Raw genomic sequence first — 18,970 nt, forward strand, 5'->3', positions numbered from 1 at the left:
CCTTCAGCTGTCTTTTACAGATAGATTCAAGGTGCAGGTGGTGCATTCCTTCTTCCCCCTCTTCCCCCTCTACCCCAATAAAAGGGTGGATCTTATGCTTTCTGTCTTGCAGTTAGGGACTGATTTAATAACTTCTTTTGTTTGTGTGGATTCAGACTTGTATCCCTTCAGCAGTGATCCTTAAACTTGGTTGCTTGGGACAGTACTTGCTTCATGGGGCAATGGATAGAGCAGGGGAGAGTGGAAAAACAATCTCAGTAAATATCCTTGGAGAAGAGGCTGAAACCTGGTAACTGCTGGTCATGTTCCTTCTTGTAAGTGTATGCCTCTATCCTGGAGTCCTCTGACCAGGTGTGAGTGTTAGATATTGACAGAAGTTTTATAAGATTGTCTGTTGTTGTTTCTACCTCAAATACTATTAATCAGGTAGAATTACAGTTTTTCTGCTCCAAGGCAAAAATGACGTTTCGTACACTTCAAGTAAAACGTAGATTGGACAGAACAGCAATGAGATTGACTTGAATCTGCTCAATAAAACTTTAAATTCTACTAGCTCATAAGTATTTTAAAATAGAAAAAATCACTTCCACATTCTCCTGTACAAGACAGACTGAGAGTTAAGTGGAGTCCAGCAAAGGGCTGGTAAGATGGTTAAGGGACTCAAGCCTCTTTCATATGAGAGGCTGAGAGACCTGAGACTGTTCAGTCTGGAAAGAAGGCTCCATGGGAAACTTAGAGTTTATAAATACCTGATGTGAAGGTGTAAAGATGTCAGACAGGCTCTTCTCAGTGGTGCCCTGTGGCAGGACAAGAAGCAATGGGCACAAATTGAAATACATGGAACCTCACCTGAACACAAAACTCTTACTGTGAGGCTAGATGAACACTGAAATAGGTTGCCCAGGGAGGTTTTAATCTCCATTCTCGGAGACACTCAAGAGATGCCTTCCAACCTCAACTGTTCTGACTTTAAGACCTTATAATACAGATATGCCAACTACTCAGAGGCTGCGAGATTAAGTTTGTGTTTGTCTTCAGCCACTTACTTCCTTAAAAATCTGTATGAGTAGTTCGGTGAAACATGTTAACAGTAACTATGAGGACTTGGAGGTACGACTTCACTGAAACTCCCTATTTTAAAATGCTCGGCTCATTCAAAGCATCTGGCCAGTGCTTTTGAATGTCTTGGACTACTGTCGAGTCAAAGAGTAATGCTCTGTTGTATCCCTGTTTTAATTGTGTTAAAAATGTCACCAGCTTAGTCTTGTGTATAGCTCTGTGTGGGAAAACAGGTTGAATTGTACTTACTGGGCTTGAATTGGGCGATAATAGCTCCTGATACTTTTACAAAGGGAGCATTTGTTTAACACGGTCTTGATTTACTCCCAACTGCCAAGCTGTTTGAAGTTGGAACTGTTATTTCCCCAAGTGATGGCTACGATGCCCCCTTTATCTTCTGCTGTGAAATGTAACCTGGGCACTGCATATTGCCTAGCAGAACAGCTCTTGGGAAGAGAAGGGGGGGGGAGGATATTCTGATACTTTCAACATAAGATTTTCTTAAACTGACTTGGAGTCCCTTTGCAAGGTAGTAAGACATTGTTCCTTTTCAGCATGATGTTCTACATTTGCCTCCAGTTGACAGTACTATAAGTATACTTGTGTTGAAATTCCTGTTCTTCACACCTCTCAATTTTAAAAATGTTTTCAGACCTTTCTGCTGTAAATGAGTAACTTGTAGGGCAGGCCTTCATCGTTACTGGGAGTCTTTATCAGATGAGAAACGATGCAAGTCTGTGCATTGTCTTCCTCTTGCCAACTTCTGAGAAACAGTATTAAGAAATCTTGAGCAGAACTGCCACTCAGTTTAACCTTCATAGCTCAAGATGGACCTTAAGCAACGATCGTAACTACTATAGAGTGCATCATACCCTTCTCATAGTTCTCTAAGATTCTTTAAAGCTATTAACTGAGAGCTTTTTGTATATTTCTAATTTATCAGAGTGAATACTGCAGCATACAGCTGCAAAGTCGCTTTTAAACCCATTGATTTTAGCCTTTTACATATGTCATGAGATCCTTACCTGTGTAGGGGAAGTTAACACTGGGGAATGTCTGTGTGCCTGGCTCTTGGCTCTGTTCTGCAACCCGTTTGTTTCATTACACAGCTGCCAGGCTGGGAGTTGTTACATTCTGTGCATAAAAAGCACTCCAAACATAAAACCACTACCCTATTCCCCCAGATGGTGGAAGGCCTAGGCTTAGGTCTCACACCTGAGAGATTCTAATAATTGTGCCTTTCCAGGCTATATAGAATTTTGAGACAGTAGGTGGAGCTGAAAAGATTCCAGGCTATATTAAAAACTCACTCGTGTACTAGGAAATATATTTTGAACTTAAAAAGTGTCTCTAATGCAACATGCAGAAGACAGTTATCTTATTCCTTTAGCTTATTTATGCTAAAGAACTTTGTGAGAGGCTTTTTTTTTTTCTAATCAGAAAAGCAGCTGAGTAATATAAAGGCAAACTATATCCTGTCTTCTTCAAGGTGAACTTCCAGTTCGTAAGTAGAACTTAGGAAAGAAACTGCAATTGAAATATTATTGCATAAAAAACCCCAGTGTATTTATCACAAGCTCTGAATTTTGCACAAATTTCAGCATGCAAGAGCACAAAAGGACAACTATTCATGAAAATAACTATTGAGGTGATTAAGAAAGGAAGAAACTGCTTTAAAAAACTTGGGTGTTTTTCTGTATATATTTTTGGGACTTCAGAAAAAATACTCAGTAATTTACATAGCTGATATTATATGTTTAAAGAAAAATGCAAACTACCGAGAAGGCTACTGAAGGTTGATACCCATCAATCTTTATTCATACTGGCCCGATTACTTTTTAAAACACCATTAAGTAGACACACACTGCCATCTAGTGAGCATCTCTAACATAGCTGCAGTTTGATGTCTGAGGAGAGGAAAATGTGTTGCTTGGAGCAAGTACTTAATACAGTACAAAACATACACAGACTTAAAAATGCTGCACTGAATGCTTTGTCAATTGTATATTATATAATAGAGATACACAGAGCAAAGCTAAAGTATTTTATTAATAATTTATTGTCAGTAAGAAAGACTGGCTAATGGTAATCTTCAGTAAAAACCTTTACAAGACCATTGGATCACAAATATACAGACACTATAAAAACTGTGTCATGGTGGTTTTGGTTCTAAACTGGTATGTAGAGGGTCCCCAACACACTTTCCAAGAAGGGAAAAAATGTTTACAGTTCTAAAATACAGCAACCCATTAAAGACATTTCCATGTAGCTGACCCAGAAAAATATCAGACCTAACCTATGTACAATTGTAATTGTGTAAATATGTTGAATTTTTTATAATGAAATGTCAGACTTTAGATCTGGGGGGAATACATACAGTGATGCCCTGATTATAAGTCAGGGTGCTAGTTTTTAATGGCACACTAACACCACTAGTTTCAGTGGAAAACAAATTCACAAAATATCTACAAAATCTAGTTAAAACTATTAAAATCAAAACTGTACATAAAATTTACAAAAAGTAGGAGAAAATTAATTGCATTACAACTATATAAATATATGCATCATGCTAACATGGAGAAGTGGTATGTGATTTTTTTTTTAACATAGACAATGTAAGTACAAAAAGGATGTTCAGAAATGGTACAGCCGATGGAAATCTTGGAATTGTCCAATTACAGTAGGTCAGGAAATGGAAGTAGGCTGATTTAGTGAAATGAACTGCCATGCCAGTAGCTCACTGAAACAAAAGCATTCACTGTGGCTGGGAAAAAAAAAATAAAATAAAAAAGCTCTTGGAAGTTGTTCTAGAACTGATAAAGTTTGTTAGAGTCCAGGCACTTTTTTGTTGAGTGTGTCAGACTTCTGTGTGTTGCTGGGAATCAAGTGGAGGAATTTTCACATCTTCAAAATGGCCATCGTCTCCACTCTCATAGTCACTCATCATGACTTCAGACTCCATTTCACAGCATGCTGACACATCGGAGCATGAAGCTGTGGAAGCATATACAGACATGGACATGTTGTCTACAGTGGGTGCTTCAAAGTCTCTATTGTACCCTAACGTGTAAGGAGCGTAAGGTTCTCTGTAACTGCCGCTGACACCACTGGTTGTGGACTGAGGTTCTGACATGTCTGCAGGATAGTGATGGGGAAGGTACTGATTAAGGTTAAATCTCTGCCTGCTTCTTGTAGAAGAACCCAAGCTACCTACGGCTGGCATGTCTCTGGGTGGCTGTATTGACTCAAACTGGTCACTGTATTCTGGTGGTAACGGTGGAAGCTCATCAGGTGCAGGGAAGTCATCGGGTGGAGGTGGAAAATCACTTTCTATGTCATAACCGCCAGGGTAATAGTCCGTATCGATGGCGTTTGGATCCGTGTAGAGGGGAGCTGACTCCTCAACCACTTCATAATTTGGATATTCTTGGATACCTGGCAACTGAACACTTGGCATCCAGTCAGATGTATCCCAGTGGTAACCTGAAAAGTTAATTTTTTTTTAAAAAAAGTAGTATTAGTATCTTGTCTTCAGGTCAGTCTGAACTGAGAAGTCAACACATGTATTAAGACAACGCACTTGCTCTGATTAGGACACTAATTGTTAGACAGCAGTTTGCCCCGGTTCCACAAAAGACATCCAACACAACTTTACGTGATGCCATGCATTAGATACTGCATCATTCACACTTTGACATTTTCTCAGACATCTCACCTAGTATGGGAAGAGCTGTAGGTCACCTATGGAAAGTGCTGTCGCAATACCTAATAGTATAGAATTGTTCACTGGATAGCAAAGAACCAACAGCCTTCCTGGTGCAGCTAAATTCTTAATTGTTGTTGAGTCATTACAGTTAGGGTGATAACAGCTGCCTGTTATTCTTAAGAATATATTTAGCATATATAAACCATGCTTTTCTTACATAAAAGTAGTAATTTCTAATTGGTAAAGTATCCAGATCATTTAAAGCAACTTTACCCCTTAACTGAATTGTACAGTTAATTTCACAAAATGCTGTTAGCTCTACAGTAACTGCCACACCTCTGATAAAAATATCTGACCATTAGTAAAGACATTCCACATTCAAATACAGGAACAAAACAGGAAAAATCAAGCTTAATCATGCACAAATGACTGAACTTGATCCTCTCTTACAAACTCCACTGGAATAAATTTGTATTTGTCTGCTGGAAACTAGATGTAAGCCTAATCTCATTAAAAAATAATTGCTTTTCTCATCTGAACACCAAAAAGGAAAATAATACAGAACTGTAACAAGGTACAAATCTAGTAAAGAGTGATCACTGCAGACAAATGCACAGCAAGCAACTGATAGTCAGTCTGTGTTAAAACCAAGTATTAAAGTATTTTGGTGAACATCAATGAACTGCATGCAGAAGTCACCTCTTGAATTGCTGAGGTCAGGAACAGCAAAAGATTCTTTAGGTGGCAGAATAAGAAAAAGGAGAAAACAGCTACAGTTAGGAATCAAATAGTAGAACCAATGTGAAGACAAACAATGACTGTCACTATGATATTCATGCTGCCTTTGTCCAGGTTACTTAGTACTAAAGTTGGCTTTTTTTTTCTCCTGGGCTCCTTCTTTGTTAGACTTGAACTGTAGAATAGCTACGGAGTTAAACTACAGCCCACCTGGGACATGGCTGTGTAGTGGCAAAATCCGCAGTCTGTAGTTTGCCGAAATCCTCCTACCAGTAGATTGAGGATTTCTGCTAAAAAGGGTAACAAGACTTTGTCTGATTTTTTTTTTTTTTTTCTTTCCTTGTATCCCCACCTTGGGTTTTGATACAGGGCTGCCTCTATTAGCACTTACACTTTCAAGTATCTCGTGCAAAGATGGGAACTCTCCCTTTAGTATCTAGCTTTCAGAAACTGTGCTCTGGGAGACCTGTCTCCCTTTGTACAGCAATCCCAGCAACTCCCACTCAGCAGAGAACCGTCCAGTATTATCTGTCAAATTTTAAACCTTTCTCTCTTCAGGAACCTATATTCCCTATTCAGGTCTGTAAGGACGGGCAATGCCTATCCTAATACCAGAACCTTTTCCTGCGAATTGATACGTTTATCTGTTGTTGGAAGACTGGAGGGACAAAGGTTGACTCCTGGGTGAGGGTGGTGGGGTATGGTGGTCCTTTGGGGTTTTTTTGTGTTTGGGTTTTGTTGTGGTTTTTTTTTAATCTTGCCTAGCCCAGACAAGAAAAATACTGTCCACACTATAGGAGATACCAGTCTGACATTTGAGAATCTTATAACATCTCTGGCCTCATCTCAAGGAGAAGGCTCTTACCACTAGTCTACTTAGAAGACATTCTTCGTTCTCCTAGGGAAACCGGGTGCAAAACTAAAGCCAACAGGCAGACTGTGGCCTTACGATTTAGAGCACTGATATCACGGAATGGGGAGATCTTGGTCCTGTCTTCCTCCTCTGAGGCAAAGACCCTTTAACATGAAATACAGAAACACAAACTAGAACCTGATTTGCCCACCTTTCTAGGTGTCAATCTGCTATTTCCTCTTGCACTGAGCGTTGTTGATTTGCAGAGCTACAACCTTCCCTGAGGAACAGTGCAGAGAACACAGGCCTATAGCTGTCCTAAGATGAGACCAGCTACAGTTCATGCTTCCAGGATACCTACTGGACAGAACCACTTCAGGAGACTAAAGAAAAGACCATTTGTCCCAGAACTTGATAACGCTGAAGGCTTGAGCAAGTATCTCTCTGCTGCTTGAACTGGCACCCTCCTGAGGGTGCTCAAAAGTAAAACTCTTTACCTAAGATGCTTTGAAAGAAGGAATGCTTAAGAGTCAAATTTCCAAGTGTTAAGAAGTAGCTGAACAGGACGTCTGTAATCTATCAACATTCTGCAATGTGTAAGATATTTGTATTTATCTTACAGTGATACTAAACCACAAAACAATACTTTGACTTGAGAACTACATCCATCATTTTTAGTTTCTACCATAAAATCTTAGAGAAAATCTGAATAAGGTATTAAATATTTCCCTCTTCTACACTTATAATCCTCCCTTTCGTAAGTCCTGTGCCTCACAATTTTTTAGCACTGAGGACTCTGGTCTATAGGTACACATGAATGGAATACTCTCATGTAATTAGAATCTTTGCATTTGTCTGCTTTTTTGTGTGTCTGCATACATTAGACAGGATGTATTTCAAGTAACAAACCTAAGAGAATATTTAGCCACTATAATTAATCTTATGTTCTTAAAATGGCTTTATTTTGAGTAAGACATTAAAAGATAAGGCTTCCTAGTCTGTATTAAGAGATAGGAAACATACACTGTGGATGTTATTTCAGAAGTAACCTCTACAGACTCACGGTCATGGATTGAAATACTTGCATATTACTGGAACTTGAAGAATTTTAAAGTCACGACAATAGTTATAGCATTCTTGCAGACTCACTAGCACCTTTATTACTATTATTATTTTGTAAAGAGTTTGTGTTTTCCAGAGCGGTCAGTTCTTAAATGTTAGCAGGAAAGAAATAAAATACCATTGAAACTGTCTACTATGCCTCTTTTTAACTTCCAAATACATACTACACACACACAAATACATGCATGTGTACATACATACACTCAAACATACCTTTTAGATACTGATGTAAGGCTGGGTAGTAACTAACTACTTAAACTGCCTATATAACTCAACTGCATACCAGAAATTGTTTTTTTTTCTGCTAGAGACAGATTGATCTGAAGGCCAGAGAAGTGAGTACTGGTATTGGGCCATTCCCATCCTGCTCAGCTGAACAAGGTGTCAACAGATGTGGGTGGGAGAAGAAGGGAGGGCTGCTGCTTTTTAGTCTACAGTAGTTACATAATTGTCTTTGATGCTGTCTCAATTCTGCTGGGAGCTTTAGTGTGAATATTTTCAGAAGAGAGTAAGCATCAAGATCTTTTTATGCCAATACTTTTTTTTCCCCAAGAAAATACATTCTGAAATCTGTCCACAGGATAGCTACAGCATACACATGAATATATCAACATATATATAACATAAATACATTCTTTATCAGAAAGTCCAAGTAAATAGTCTTATTCTAACTCCCATCTGCTAAGGCTACATTACTAGAAGCAAACGTGCATTATTCTGCTAAAGCAGTAAATAAATATGAAAACATGTATATACCTTCTTTTTCCACCGAGTCAACAACAGCATTGACAAGGTGTATTACAGTCACTACGGAAGCTTGTAAAAGGTATAAAAGGAGCAAATTAAAACAAACCTATAGTTAGTATCACTTTAAACAGCATACAGATACACAAAAAAACACTGTAAAATTGTAGTTAATTAATACAGAGCAAGATTATTGGCGTACATATAAATTTACTCTCTATTTAGAAAGCAGTTGCATATAATACCTAAAATACATCTTTAAACCTTAATGTTATTAAGCATGGAAAAGTACTTGTAACTACTCCTGAAGCAAATTCTGCACAAAGCTGCTTTAGTTGTGTTAGAATTTCCGAAGTGTTGCCTGAACATACCATTTACATAATACTTCATCCAGATACAGCAATGAACTAGGCTCTTCTAAAGGATTGTGTTGAGTGAATTAAGGAGTACTGCATTAGGCTTTGACTTTTAGACCGCAAACTACATTTTTTTCCCCCCTTCGATGGAAGACCAGGGGAAAAAAAAAAAAAAATCACTGAAATGAACTAAGATGCTAGATTTTTTTTAAAAAAACACCCTACTGAAAGCTTCTGTTGCTGACCTGCTTAAGTTGTCTGCAAACAGTGGTATCACGGTAGGAATAACAAATTCAGGTTGTGTCATTCTTATTTTAAAATAACAAAATGAATGTATTTTTTATGTCTTCCCCTTCCCAAGACACTTTTGGAAGGGAGAAGGATTTACTCTTATAGGGTAGGATGAGGTAATCACATTATAATTTGTTTGCATGGCTCAGGGATTAAATTTCAAACTAATACATTCAGAATCTATCAAAAAGGAAGGAAGGAACAATATCTATGGCGCTACAGCTATTTGTCTTAAAGTGATGTGTTAACGAGTAATCAATGCACAACAAGAAATGTGAGTAAGAATATATGAAATACATGGGATGGAGAGGAGGGGAGAGCAACATGTACCACACAACACTGACTACCACAGGAAAAAAGTTGAAAGCTGGTATCAGATCTACTGATAAAACGATGAGTACTGTAAGCATACCATTTTACTTTCACCAATCATTAACAAAGACGTTTCTTTTCATGCTGTTAAGAACAAATCACTCTACTTCGTTGAGAAGCAGAATGTTCTTTATTCCTAAACTAAAGGAATTTCAAATTCTTTTAACCATACAGAGACAGAAGCAGAAATTGGAATAGTCAGAACGCCTTAACTTAGTGAATTAAGTTATGAGATGACTGTGGTGCTTTGTCCAATCAGTCTGAAATGTTTCTGAATTCATAGATGCATTCATATGAACCGTAAAAGCATCTGTCATCACAATGGAAAAGTAAAAGACTTCCAATTAATAATAATAAACCCCACAAATAGGAATGCTGATTATATTTTGATGGACTGGAGTTGTGATCAAAATGCAAGTATTTTTATATTGGCTTTTTTCAATGTATGAAAATTTTAATGAATTATTTTTAATCATGGTGAAAGCCAAATATACTGTTCTACTATAACAAAATTCCTTTTTGTGTAGCTTCCTTCATTACTAAAGTAATCAAACTTACAAGCAGTCCCTTAAACTCTGCTCTCACTCAGAACTGATCTGATCCATATGGGAGCTGAGGTCGCAGCAAGAAAAAGAGAAGGAAACAAATGAAACTGTAACACCAGAAAGCTTTTTACTGAGAGCTCAATGTCAAAGCGAAAGTTATATTTGTGCAGAGGCCATTTTTTTTAAATTCACAGTATTCTTGTATTAAGTGATAACTCATGATTACCTAGAAGAGTGTCTCAGATTTGAACATGCTTTTAACAGCTTTTAAACACAGGGCTCTGAACCCCTTGTGCTGCATTTTCACTATTAATACTCTAACAGCAGAATGATCATATATAATTGTAAGGTAATTAACATGAGGTTTAAGATAGGCACAATACTTAAAAAAATTAACATACCTGGGTATTAACATAGTACAGATATATATTAAATAAGCTATTATTTAATATATATTGGATATATGTACATCCTATTGATACTAAGAGATATAGATGCAAAGACAGAACAAATGAATGTAAGCAGCAGTAAAGAATGTATTTTACATACCATTGTCATCACATGATTCAGACTGGAAGGAGCTGAGAGACTGGACCTCAGACATACTTTCTCTAGCACTATAAGGATGGGAGTTCTTTTCATCCAGAGGCTTTTTTGAAAGGCAGGGATCAAGATCTACTACTTTAGCTGAAAGAAAAAGTTTCAAGTGGGACAATTAATAGATTCTAGATTAAAAAGTCAATAAAATTTGAGGCTGAGATCTACACATTTTTACAAAACTTAATGGAGCATGACCTCCAATCAGACTCAAACCCCAGCAAAGTCATAATGTTTTTTGTACCCTCACAGGCATAGACACTGAGAGTTTGCACTCATATTAAAACTGTACCAGCACACACCTTTAACAGAAAAGTAACAAAACATTTCTTACTGTCATAGTCAAAATCCCAGCTGGGCTTCTGTATTGAATCACTGTCTGAAGGAGAGTTGGAGGGAGGTGGAGGCGGTAAATTTGGTGCTACACTGCAAACAGCTACAGCTTTCCGGTGGCCATGTACAGAATCTGGGTTAAAAGTACTAAACTCTGGGTGCTCAGGGATAGCAGACCCCTCAAAAGAATTCCTGTCGAGATTGTTCCTGGAGTCACTTGGAATGCTTGGAGTGTATGAAATGGGACGAACAGGAACCTGTGGTGGGATGTCAGAATAGATGTTCTTATTCAATTTTGCATCAAAATAAGGCCTTTGCAAGAAAGCTGTTGTAGCTCCCAGTTGCTTGTCTTCAGGTTCTGGCTGGTGCTTCTTCTTTCTACTAGTCACTTTCCGGCAAACAACAAAAATCACAACTAACAGGAATATTCCTGCGATGAAAACAATAATCCCAATCACTTCAGCTAAGCTAATGTTCCAAGAAGTTGAAACGTATTTGTTAAGGACAATGTCTGTGCAGTGTTTTCCTCCAAATCCACGGCTACAGTTGCAGTGATATGAACCGTAAGTATTTTCACAAAGGGCGCCATTAAGACATGGGTTTTCTACGCATTCATCAACATCAGTCAGGCACCTACCCGAAACAGAGCAGAGAAATGATGGTTAGTCTACATCAGTAGTCTTTGTTGTAGTCTCCTTGTTCTCAACAATTCTAGGTGTATTGAATATACAGTGTTCTACACTACCAGGCAATTTGCTGTTTTTATCAACGCTCCAGATTTCAACCAGCTTGAACTGTTAAGCAGTATTGTTAAAATCTCAATGTACGTGAAACACTACCTACCTTTCTCCACGAAAGCCTGCTTCACACTCGCAAACAGGTCCATCCAAACTGTCAATACACTTGCCACTGTTTTTACAAGGATTGTCTTTGCAATATGGGCCCAGCTGGCACCTGCAAAGGCAAAAAAAAAAAAAAAGGGGGATTGAAAAAAATTATGAATGAACCACTACCTTGCTACAAGCAAGTACATAGTGTAGGATTCATGGCTGTAACATAGGGGTTGGCATTAACTTCAGCTAAATCCAGCAGGTTTCAAAGTCTGAGCTTTAAGTTGGAAACAGGTGAAAAAGAAAACCGAGGAAGTGTTACATTTATAGCCTATTCTCTAAAGGGTTGATTGGTACAATAAACCATACAAACATACCTTTGGCCTGTGTATTGTCCTCGGCACTGGCAGATAAAATCATCACTGACTGGGATGCAAGTACCACCATAAAGGCAGGGGTTGGATGCACATGGGTTGACACTTACATCGCAGTGAGTTCCCATAAACAAAGGTGCACACTTGCAGTAGTAACCTGAAATCAAATACAGTCTTTCAGAAACACACACATGGCTTTACTGGATTTAAGATAAAATCCTCCCTGTCCACCTACAGATTTAAGATAAAATCCTCCCTGCCCACCTACCTGTTTGAAGAGAGAGAGGATGGGAAGAAATAGAGGTACTTTTATTGAAAGATGAAGGAAAGCCTAACAGTAAAGTTGTTCTTGAATTTGATTGAAGGATAACTCCCATTTCTCTGACAAAACTCAAGCTTGTCACACTGATTTCAGAATTTTTAAAGGAAGACTCCAAAGTAGGCAGCCAAGAGAATGGACCTTGGGTGTTGACACTGAAGATTAAACGCCCACTTTGTCCGATGGACTTTTTCTACGTCATACCCCAAGGAATTGAGTCTAGCACACAGGCAGACACAGACTTCCTACCTGCTGAACAACCAGCCTTCTACAACTCTATGGGAAAGCAAGAATTATTCACAAAGCTTTTTTGTCTTTCGAGGCAGGGAAGTAGGAAAGCAGTTTTGAACAGTAACAGCAGAAGAACATTGCACAGCTTACCTCCATTGGACAGTGCATTACAGATGCCTCCATTCTGACACGGGCTGCTTGAACAACCTTCTGTGGTAGTCAGTAAGCATCCAGGAGTCACATCTACAGATTCTTCCATGTGTGGATAATTTCGTGGCTTACTGTTTAGGGGCAGCTCTTGTCCATTAAGTACAACAGAATCCATACAGCCTCTAAAACCATTGCTAACTTGAGGACTTCTACCATGTCTCGTACCTTGCTGCCGAATATGACCACCAAAAAACACATGATTATCTAGGTTTAGTGTCCTGAGTGTACCAGGAGCAGTACCAGACGCAGTATGCACCCTATCCAGAACAAGTCGTGCGTAATTTCCATCCACTTCAAGAGATACTGAATGCCACTGGCCATCGTTAATCTGAATGCTCTGAACGGAGACAATCCCAGGCCCACTGCCACAATCAAATTTATACTGCAGCCTTCCATGGTGAATCTACAGAGGAAAGACACCACATCAACAAATGGTCTGCACACTTAAAGAGTATAAAATACTGATGTCCATAAAAGTTTGTGTTTGCTGAAGAGACAGGATGATGGTCATGTTCATAAAAGACAGTTTCATAACACTGTATTCCAAACAGCTGCAGTGATTGTGATTCAATCTACATGTTCTTTTAATTAAAATGTACACTTTGTAAATTTTTTCCTCTAGTAAACAAGTCACAGATCATTACCAAAAGATTACAGTACTTCAAGACCTTTCATTCTTGTGCTTTAAGTGACTTGCTGTATTGACTTAATGAGTATTATAAACAAATAAAATCAAATCTGTTATTTAAAATAGATCATTCATTGGGGTTTTTCGTTTAATTTTAAAACATTAAAGAAAATAAATTCCTTTTACAAATTAAAAAAATTCTGGACAAGTTTGTCACCTGGATTTATAACACACTCTACCTTGAAGGCAATTCTCAATTATAACAATTCTACAGAGATGTTACGATTCAGTCTTTTAATTTGGCACAAAAAATAGTAAGAAGATGGCAAGAAGAAAAGAGGAGGAGATCTACACTAGGGGAATTCAATATACCTCTAAGATACTGTAGTCTGTTCCTCGAGCATACATAACAACTGCATGAGCAGAGTAAGTTCTAAGTCTCATTGTCAGCTTCATTTCTTCTTTGTTCTCATTTTCCATGAGACGGTATTTCACATAGCTGCTCCCAGTAAATGTCACAGCAGAGCCAGCTGATGCTTAAGAATACAAAAAGCATAAAATGTGTTAACACAGGACTAGAATCAAATTTATATTTGGAAAATAATATGGTTTTCCACAGAGATTTTTAGAGTTAATTTCTTACCAGGACACTGTCCAGCTTTGCTGTCTTGGCAAACACAGGTATATTTTCCTTCCTTTGAATCTCCTAAACATTCAGTACCTTCAGGGCACGGGTTTCCTTCACACACACTATTCACCAGGGGGCACTTCCCTTCTGTATAATGAAATACATTATTTCTCTTCTGTTAGTGGTGATGGTATTTTGTAAAAAGGGACACTAAAGGACAGCAGCTGAAAGGAACCCAAACGATACTCCCAACTATCTGACAAGGAAGCAAACTAACAGTTATGAGATAACTGGCACAAACACAGACTAGACAAATGCATACGTAGTGGCTGATGTTCATACTTACCTTGATTACTCAAACAATTCAACTGGTAAAATTTGGAAACTGGTGTTGTGGTTTAAGGTTTATCATTACTATCATACACCATAAAAAAACAACATATAGATATTAAACATGGACAGAGTGGGCTGGGGAGAGCAGGAGAAGAGTATATCTGTACTCGAGACACAAAAGGAACAGGCTTTAAATGTTTACTTAAAATGTGCAAGCTCACCCAGCAATGTTAAGCCATGATTTAAAAAAAAAAAATTTTCTTTTCCTCAGAGCTAAAGACAAATTAATCTTCTGTTACAGATCTGTATACTTATATGTATCTTAACGAATATTCATTTCCCAGTTCACCCTGTCATTCCCAGACAAGTTTGGAAGTTCTGTGGGCTATTCCTCTAAGGAGAAATCAGGAAGTATTCAGATACTTTGCAAGAACTTACCTTTGTGCATACAAGACATAAAATGAAAACTTAAGGTGTAGCTATTAAAAAAAAAAAACCAAAACCAAACACCTTTCATAAGCTTACATTATGTAAACTCTTAAAATGAGGTAATGAGACAAGAAAAAATTACTCCTTACTTTGAGTAAGATTAGGCAAACGTTGCAGTGAGGATTACAGGACATTCTTAAACTTGTCCCATAATGTAAAATTTCCCCTGTGGATTTATGGCTGTTCCAAACCATAACAATCTTTTCAAGGATACTGTTTTCTTTACCGCTTTTCTTACCTTTACAAAGACAAACTGCTGTTCTGTGATGACGGGGAGTGACAAAACTCAACCTGGCTGTGCTGTGGGTTGACATGATGTTCTCATCCACTGTTACTTTTTCTTCACAAAATTTCAAAGGACAATCTAGGCCTGCACAAAGCTTGTGGAAAACATCAATTATCCGGACACCTAAAATCTCCTCTAGGTCAGGCACAGAAGAGTTTATCTTGTGGAGCAAAATTCTCATTGGGTGCTGATTGCTACCAGACTTTTCAATATTCAGGAGGACATCAAGATTTGAAGGAGGATCAGAAGGCTGCAAACTAACAATCTGGATGTCATTTCTCCTCACACCCAAGATGTTTCTTAAAGCTCTCTGGAAATTGCGCCAGTAATCACCGATGAATTCTTCAGGGGCAAGGTTTGCAAAGCGTATTGCAAAGCTGTGATTTAGTAAATCTTGTGTGATTTGTCTTATGTGTACAGTAATATCAGCTGCAGTTGTAAATTTTCCATCTGTAACAGTGACGTTTAGGAGGTACTGTCCTACATCTAACCTTTTATGTGCTATTAGTTTGCCACCAGTACTAGAGACGGAGAACAAGGATTCCATTTTGGGGTCCAGACTGTATGTCAAAGTATCATAAACATCTTGATCAGTCGCATGAATCTTTCCAATGACACCACCTGAATATTCTTCCCCAAAGGCTGTGATAAAGATTTCTAGAGGCAGAATTGCTGGTGAATAAATGCTTTCCTCAATAACTCTAATATCAATATAAGTCAAAGATGACAACGGTGGTTTTCCATTATCTGCCACCTAAAGGAAGAGGAGGATAGAGTTAGATTTTTGCTTTATCTCAAATTCTACTGCTGCTATTTGTATATCTACTGTATACAGTAGAGTTTTATTTTTCTACAAAAAAGTTCCTACAGGAAAATGCTTTACGAAAATATAACACAGGTCCTGACATAAAAATTGGTAATGAAAATTTAGAAAGCTTATATAAAAGCAGGCACACACAAATATGTTTTCACTTCTCCCAAGATTAAAGGCTACAGTCCTCTTAATACCTGGAAATGCCAGGAAGCTATTAACACTTCTAGCAAATACAGAGGAAATGCACAGTAGCTGGTTTCAGACAGCAGATGGTGCTTGAAGCATTTTTATTTCAAGCATGGAAACACAATACAAACTTGAAATGAGTCATGCACTAGAAATTTACAGCATGTTGCACCACGGTTAATAGGAGGTGGTCTTGAAGACAATCTAAATGCAGTATGCCAAACAGAACTTCAAAAGAAAAACAATACATGTAGAAAGTTATAATTAATTACACTGTCTTTCATGATTTGTGATTGTGAAGAGGAAAAAAAAAAAAACACCTGTAGTGCTATTTGCTTCAGACAATTAAAGTGATTATCTTTAACAAAATCAGCCTAATTCAATTCTAAAGCCTTTTTAAAAATCACATCCCCCATCCTCCACTCCTTTTTGACAAAAGCTTACACGGCTGTTGTATGAAGAGGGGACATAAAGAGAGTAGAGAAGTGAGAAAAGAGCACTCCTTTTAGTTCACTTTCTCTCTAATGCCCAGTTCTTTTTTCTCATCTACCTTTTTTTCCAGAGCTCCTTCCCAGTTACTGAAAGTGAGACTAAAGAAATGGGCAAAGAAGAACTGGAGAGATGTGAAGGGACAGAGATACACAGGTCTCAAAAGGAACAAGATATACCGCACTGTTCAACAGATTTTACAATAATTTTACAATGACTACAGACAGTTGGTACACTTTGAAGATCTATACAGAAAAGCTGCTTTTGATTTTTCATACAGATTTAAGCAAAAGAGGAACAACTCCAGGCACAAGATTATCTGTGGATATGCACATAATTGTACCATTTTTAAAAGGTAATGAATGCCTCAGAACTACATGTCTTCATCCGTTAACTCCAAAAGACAGGCATGGCTCTTAGAAACTTGCCCTCTAGTTACCCAAACATAAATAACCAGAGAGCTGAAGTTGGCAAAGTTTTGTTTTGCCTAGATTTCTGCCTGGAAACAAGACAAGGCAGGCAGTTTAGCTCCAGGAGAAATGCCCAAGGGAAACAAGAAAGGGCTTAAAACAAACAGGCAAGCAAAATTATAACAAATGGACGGCAAGTAGGAAAGAAGAGCCCCAGGAGAAATGATTTTTCAATAGTGCAGATATTTAAAAATCCGCCGTGGTTTTAAACTACAGACTTCAGAGTGTGGCACAAAGGACTGTATGACTCATAGTTGAAGATTTCACACACTAATGCTGTGAGACATTCGTTAATGGATAATCTATTTCCTTTGGAGAGTGGGAAAGCGAATGTGAGCGGTATGCACATGTAGGTGGCTGTTGGGGAAAAAAAAAAAAAAAAAATCCTTATTTCTATTAAAATCACAAAAGTAAAGTAAAAGAAAGGCTTATGTTAAGTAAAGTTTTTCCGGCGGCAGCGGGTGTGTGGGGTGTGTATGAGAGGGGTTGTTTGTGGGTTTTTGGTGGGGGGGTTTTGTTGTCTTTTTTTTTTTTTTTTTTTTTTTTTTTTCCCAATATAAGTGCTTGTAACGTAAGACCACCTCTGCTTCAGCGACCCATTCAGAAAGCAACTAAGGTGAAAGCTGTCAATATTGAAAAGCACACCAGTGAGGGTCAGTTAAAAAATGAAAATTACTATCAAGAGATCATATATAGCCATTAACTTGTGAGCTGCAAGATGAAAGTGCAGAAATTAAAGATAGTGTAAACTTGAGAAGATGCCTCTCTACAGCCTTTGGAAAAATTCTTTATTTTAAATCAACAGGTGAAGAATATTTTTCCACAGAAGTCATGTATCTATTTTTGTGTGTATTCTTGGAACTGAAGGCTTGTGATATGGAACTGCTGGTTTTAGTTTTAGATGCCTTCATACTCATGTATAGTGACTCACTAAAGAGAAGATTATAGCAAATTATAGCGCTGTGTCTACTTAAAAACAGCTATCATAGTACAAGATAACAAATGGCAATTAAAAGACACTGACATATTTAAAGAATCCAGGCAAGGAACTTGTAAATCAAAGGATTAGACAAGTCCAAAATACTGAGATTCTGAGCACACAAAAAATGCACATTAGTATAGTCTGCTTTAATGATTTGCAATCTCTGAGAAGCCTTTGTTCTAAATGAGTACATTTGTTTTAAGACACTTGGTTTAGCTGCTGGATGCCATTAAAATAGTCCTTATTCATTCCCTAAAAAAAAAAGGCACTTTTCAAGTGCTGTGCTGAAGAGAAGATAGCTGAAGTACTGATGGGCTGTTTAAAAGCATCACACAGTCTAGGAATTGGCTTGGAAATGAAAAGAATTGCACGATTCCACCAGAGGAAGGTGTTAGATAGGTGCCTCATGCTGAGGAATAGGCACTCACATTAGCAAGGGCCGAAGGCGCAGCTAAATCATGAAATGTGACAGTGTAACAGACTACACAGAACAGGCAATTGCCTGTACATACATTCACAGGAATATGTTTCAGAAGCAAAATAAATATACTTTAGTTACTGCTTAGAGAAAACGTAAAAGACACGAATCTTGTATTACACCGATTGCACACACAGGAAAACCACTGCTGGTTATTCTTCCCTAAACAAAAACATGACTTTGGGGAATCGATAGAGAACTTGGAAAGCCTCTTAGGCAAGTGTGACAAAGCCCACCTCTACTCCTGTTTCAGACTTGTGCAGCCTAGGAAGGCCAACAGAGACATAGTTTAGGTGCCTGGAAGGCTAATCTGTCCTACCACTAATTAGCAGTTCACTACTGAGAAAAAAAATTGCAAACAGAGGAATGCTGTATCTACCCACTTCCTTTTTAATCTCAATTCTTAAACCCTAAACTGAATTACATTGAAATGGAACCCTTATCTATGCTGGGTTTTATGCTGATGGCTCCTGATAACATGCTTCAGTGACTCAACCAGCAAACGAC

General features: G+C 38.0%; 1 protein-coding gene across 9 annotated transcripts in view; it reads right to left on the reverse strand.

Moving 5' to 3' along the window:
- Nucleotides 1–3,088: 3,088 nt before the first annotated feature.
- FAT1 (FAT atypical cadherin 1) overlaps nucleotides 3,089–18,970 on the reverse strand; it is a 112,425-nt gene continuing 96,543 nt past the window's right edge. For 4 of the 9 annotated variants that reach the window (XM_074905869.1, XM_074905864.1, XM_074905870.1 and 1 more), the window contains 11 exons: nucleotides 14,997–15,798; nucleotides 13,952–14,083; nucleotides 13,681–13,844; nucleotides 12,621–13,083; nucleotides 11,924–12,077; nucleotides 11,560–11,670; nucleotides 10,718–11,349; nucleotides 10,336–10,473; nucleotides 8,235–8,294; nucleotides 5,465–5,500; nucleotides 3,089–4,542 (listed from right to left, as the gene is read on the reverse strand). In XM_074905869.1, coding sequence (XP_074761970.1) covers nucleotides 3,917–4,542; nucleotides 5,465–5,500; nucleotides 8,235–8,294; nucleotides 10,336–10,473; nucleotides 10,718–11,349; nucleotides 11,560–11,670; nucleotides 11,924–12,077; nucleotides 12,621–13,083; nucleotides 13,681–13,844; nucleotides 13,952–14,083; nucleotides 14,997–15,798 — 3,318 coding nt within the window. In that variant the 3' untranslated portion in view covers nucleotides 3,089–3,916. Of the gene's footprint in view, nucleotides 4,543–5,464; nucleotides 5,501–8,234; nucleotides 8,295–9,799; nucleotides 9,854–10,335; nucleotides 10,474–10,717; nucleotides 11,350–11,559; nucleotides 11,671–11,923; nucleotides 12,078–12,620; nucleotides 13,084–13,680; nucleotides 13,845–13,951; nucleotides 14,084–14,996; nucleotides 15,799–18,970 lie in introns of those variants that run through there. The other 5 variants (XR_012633618.1, XR_012633617.1, XM_074905867.1 and 2 more) reach the window with 5 other exon arrangements.

The sequence above is a fragment of the Athene noctua genome, chromosome 4, assembly GCF_965140245.1.
Source record: "Athene noctua chromosome 4, bAthNoc1.hap1.1, whole genome shotgun sequence".
In the NCBI taxonomy this organism is placed as follows: Eukaryota; Metazoa; Chordata; class Aves; order Strigiformes; family Strigidae; genus Athene; species Athene noctua.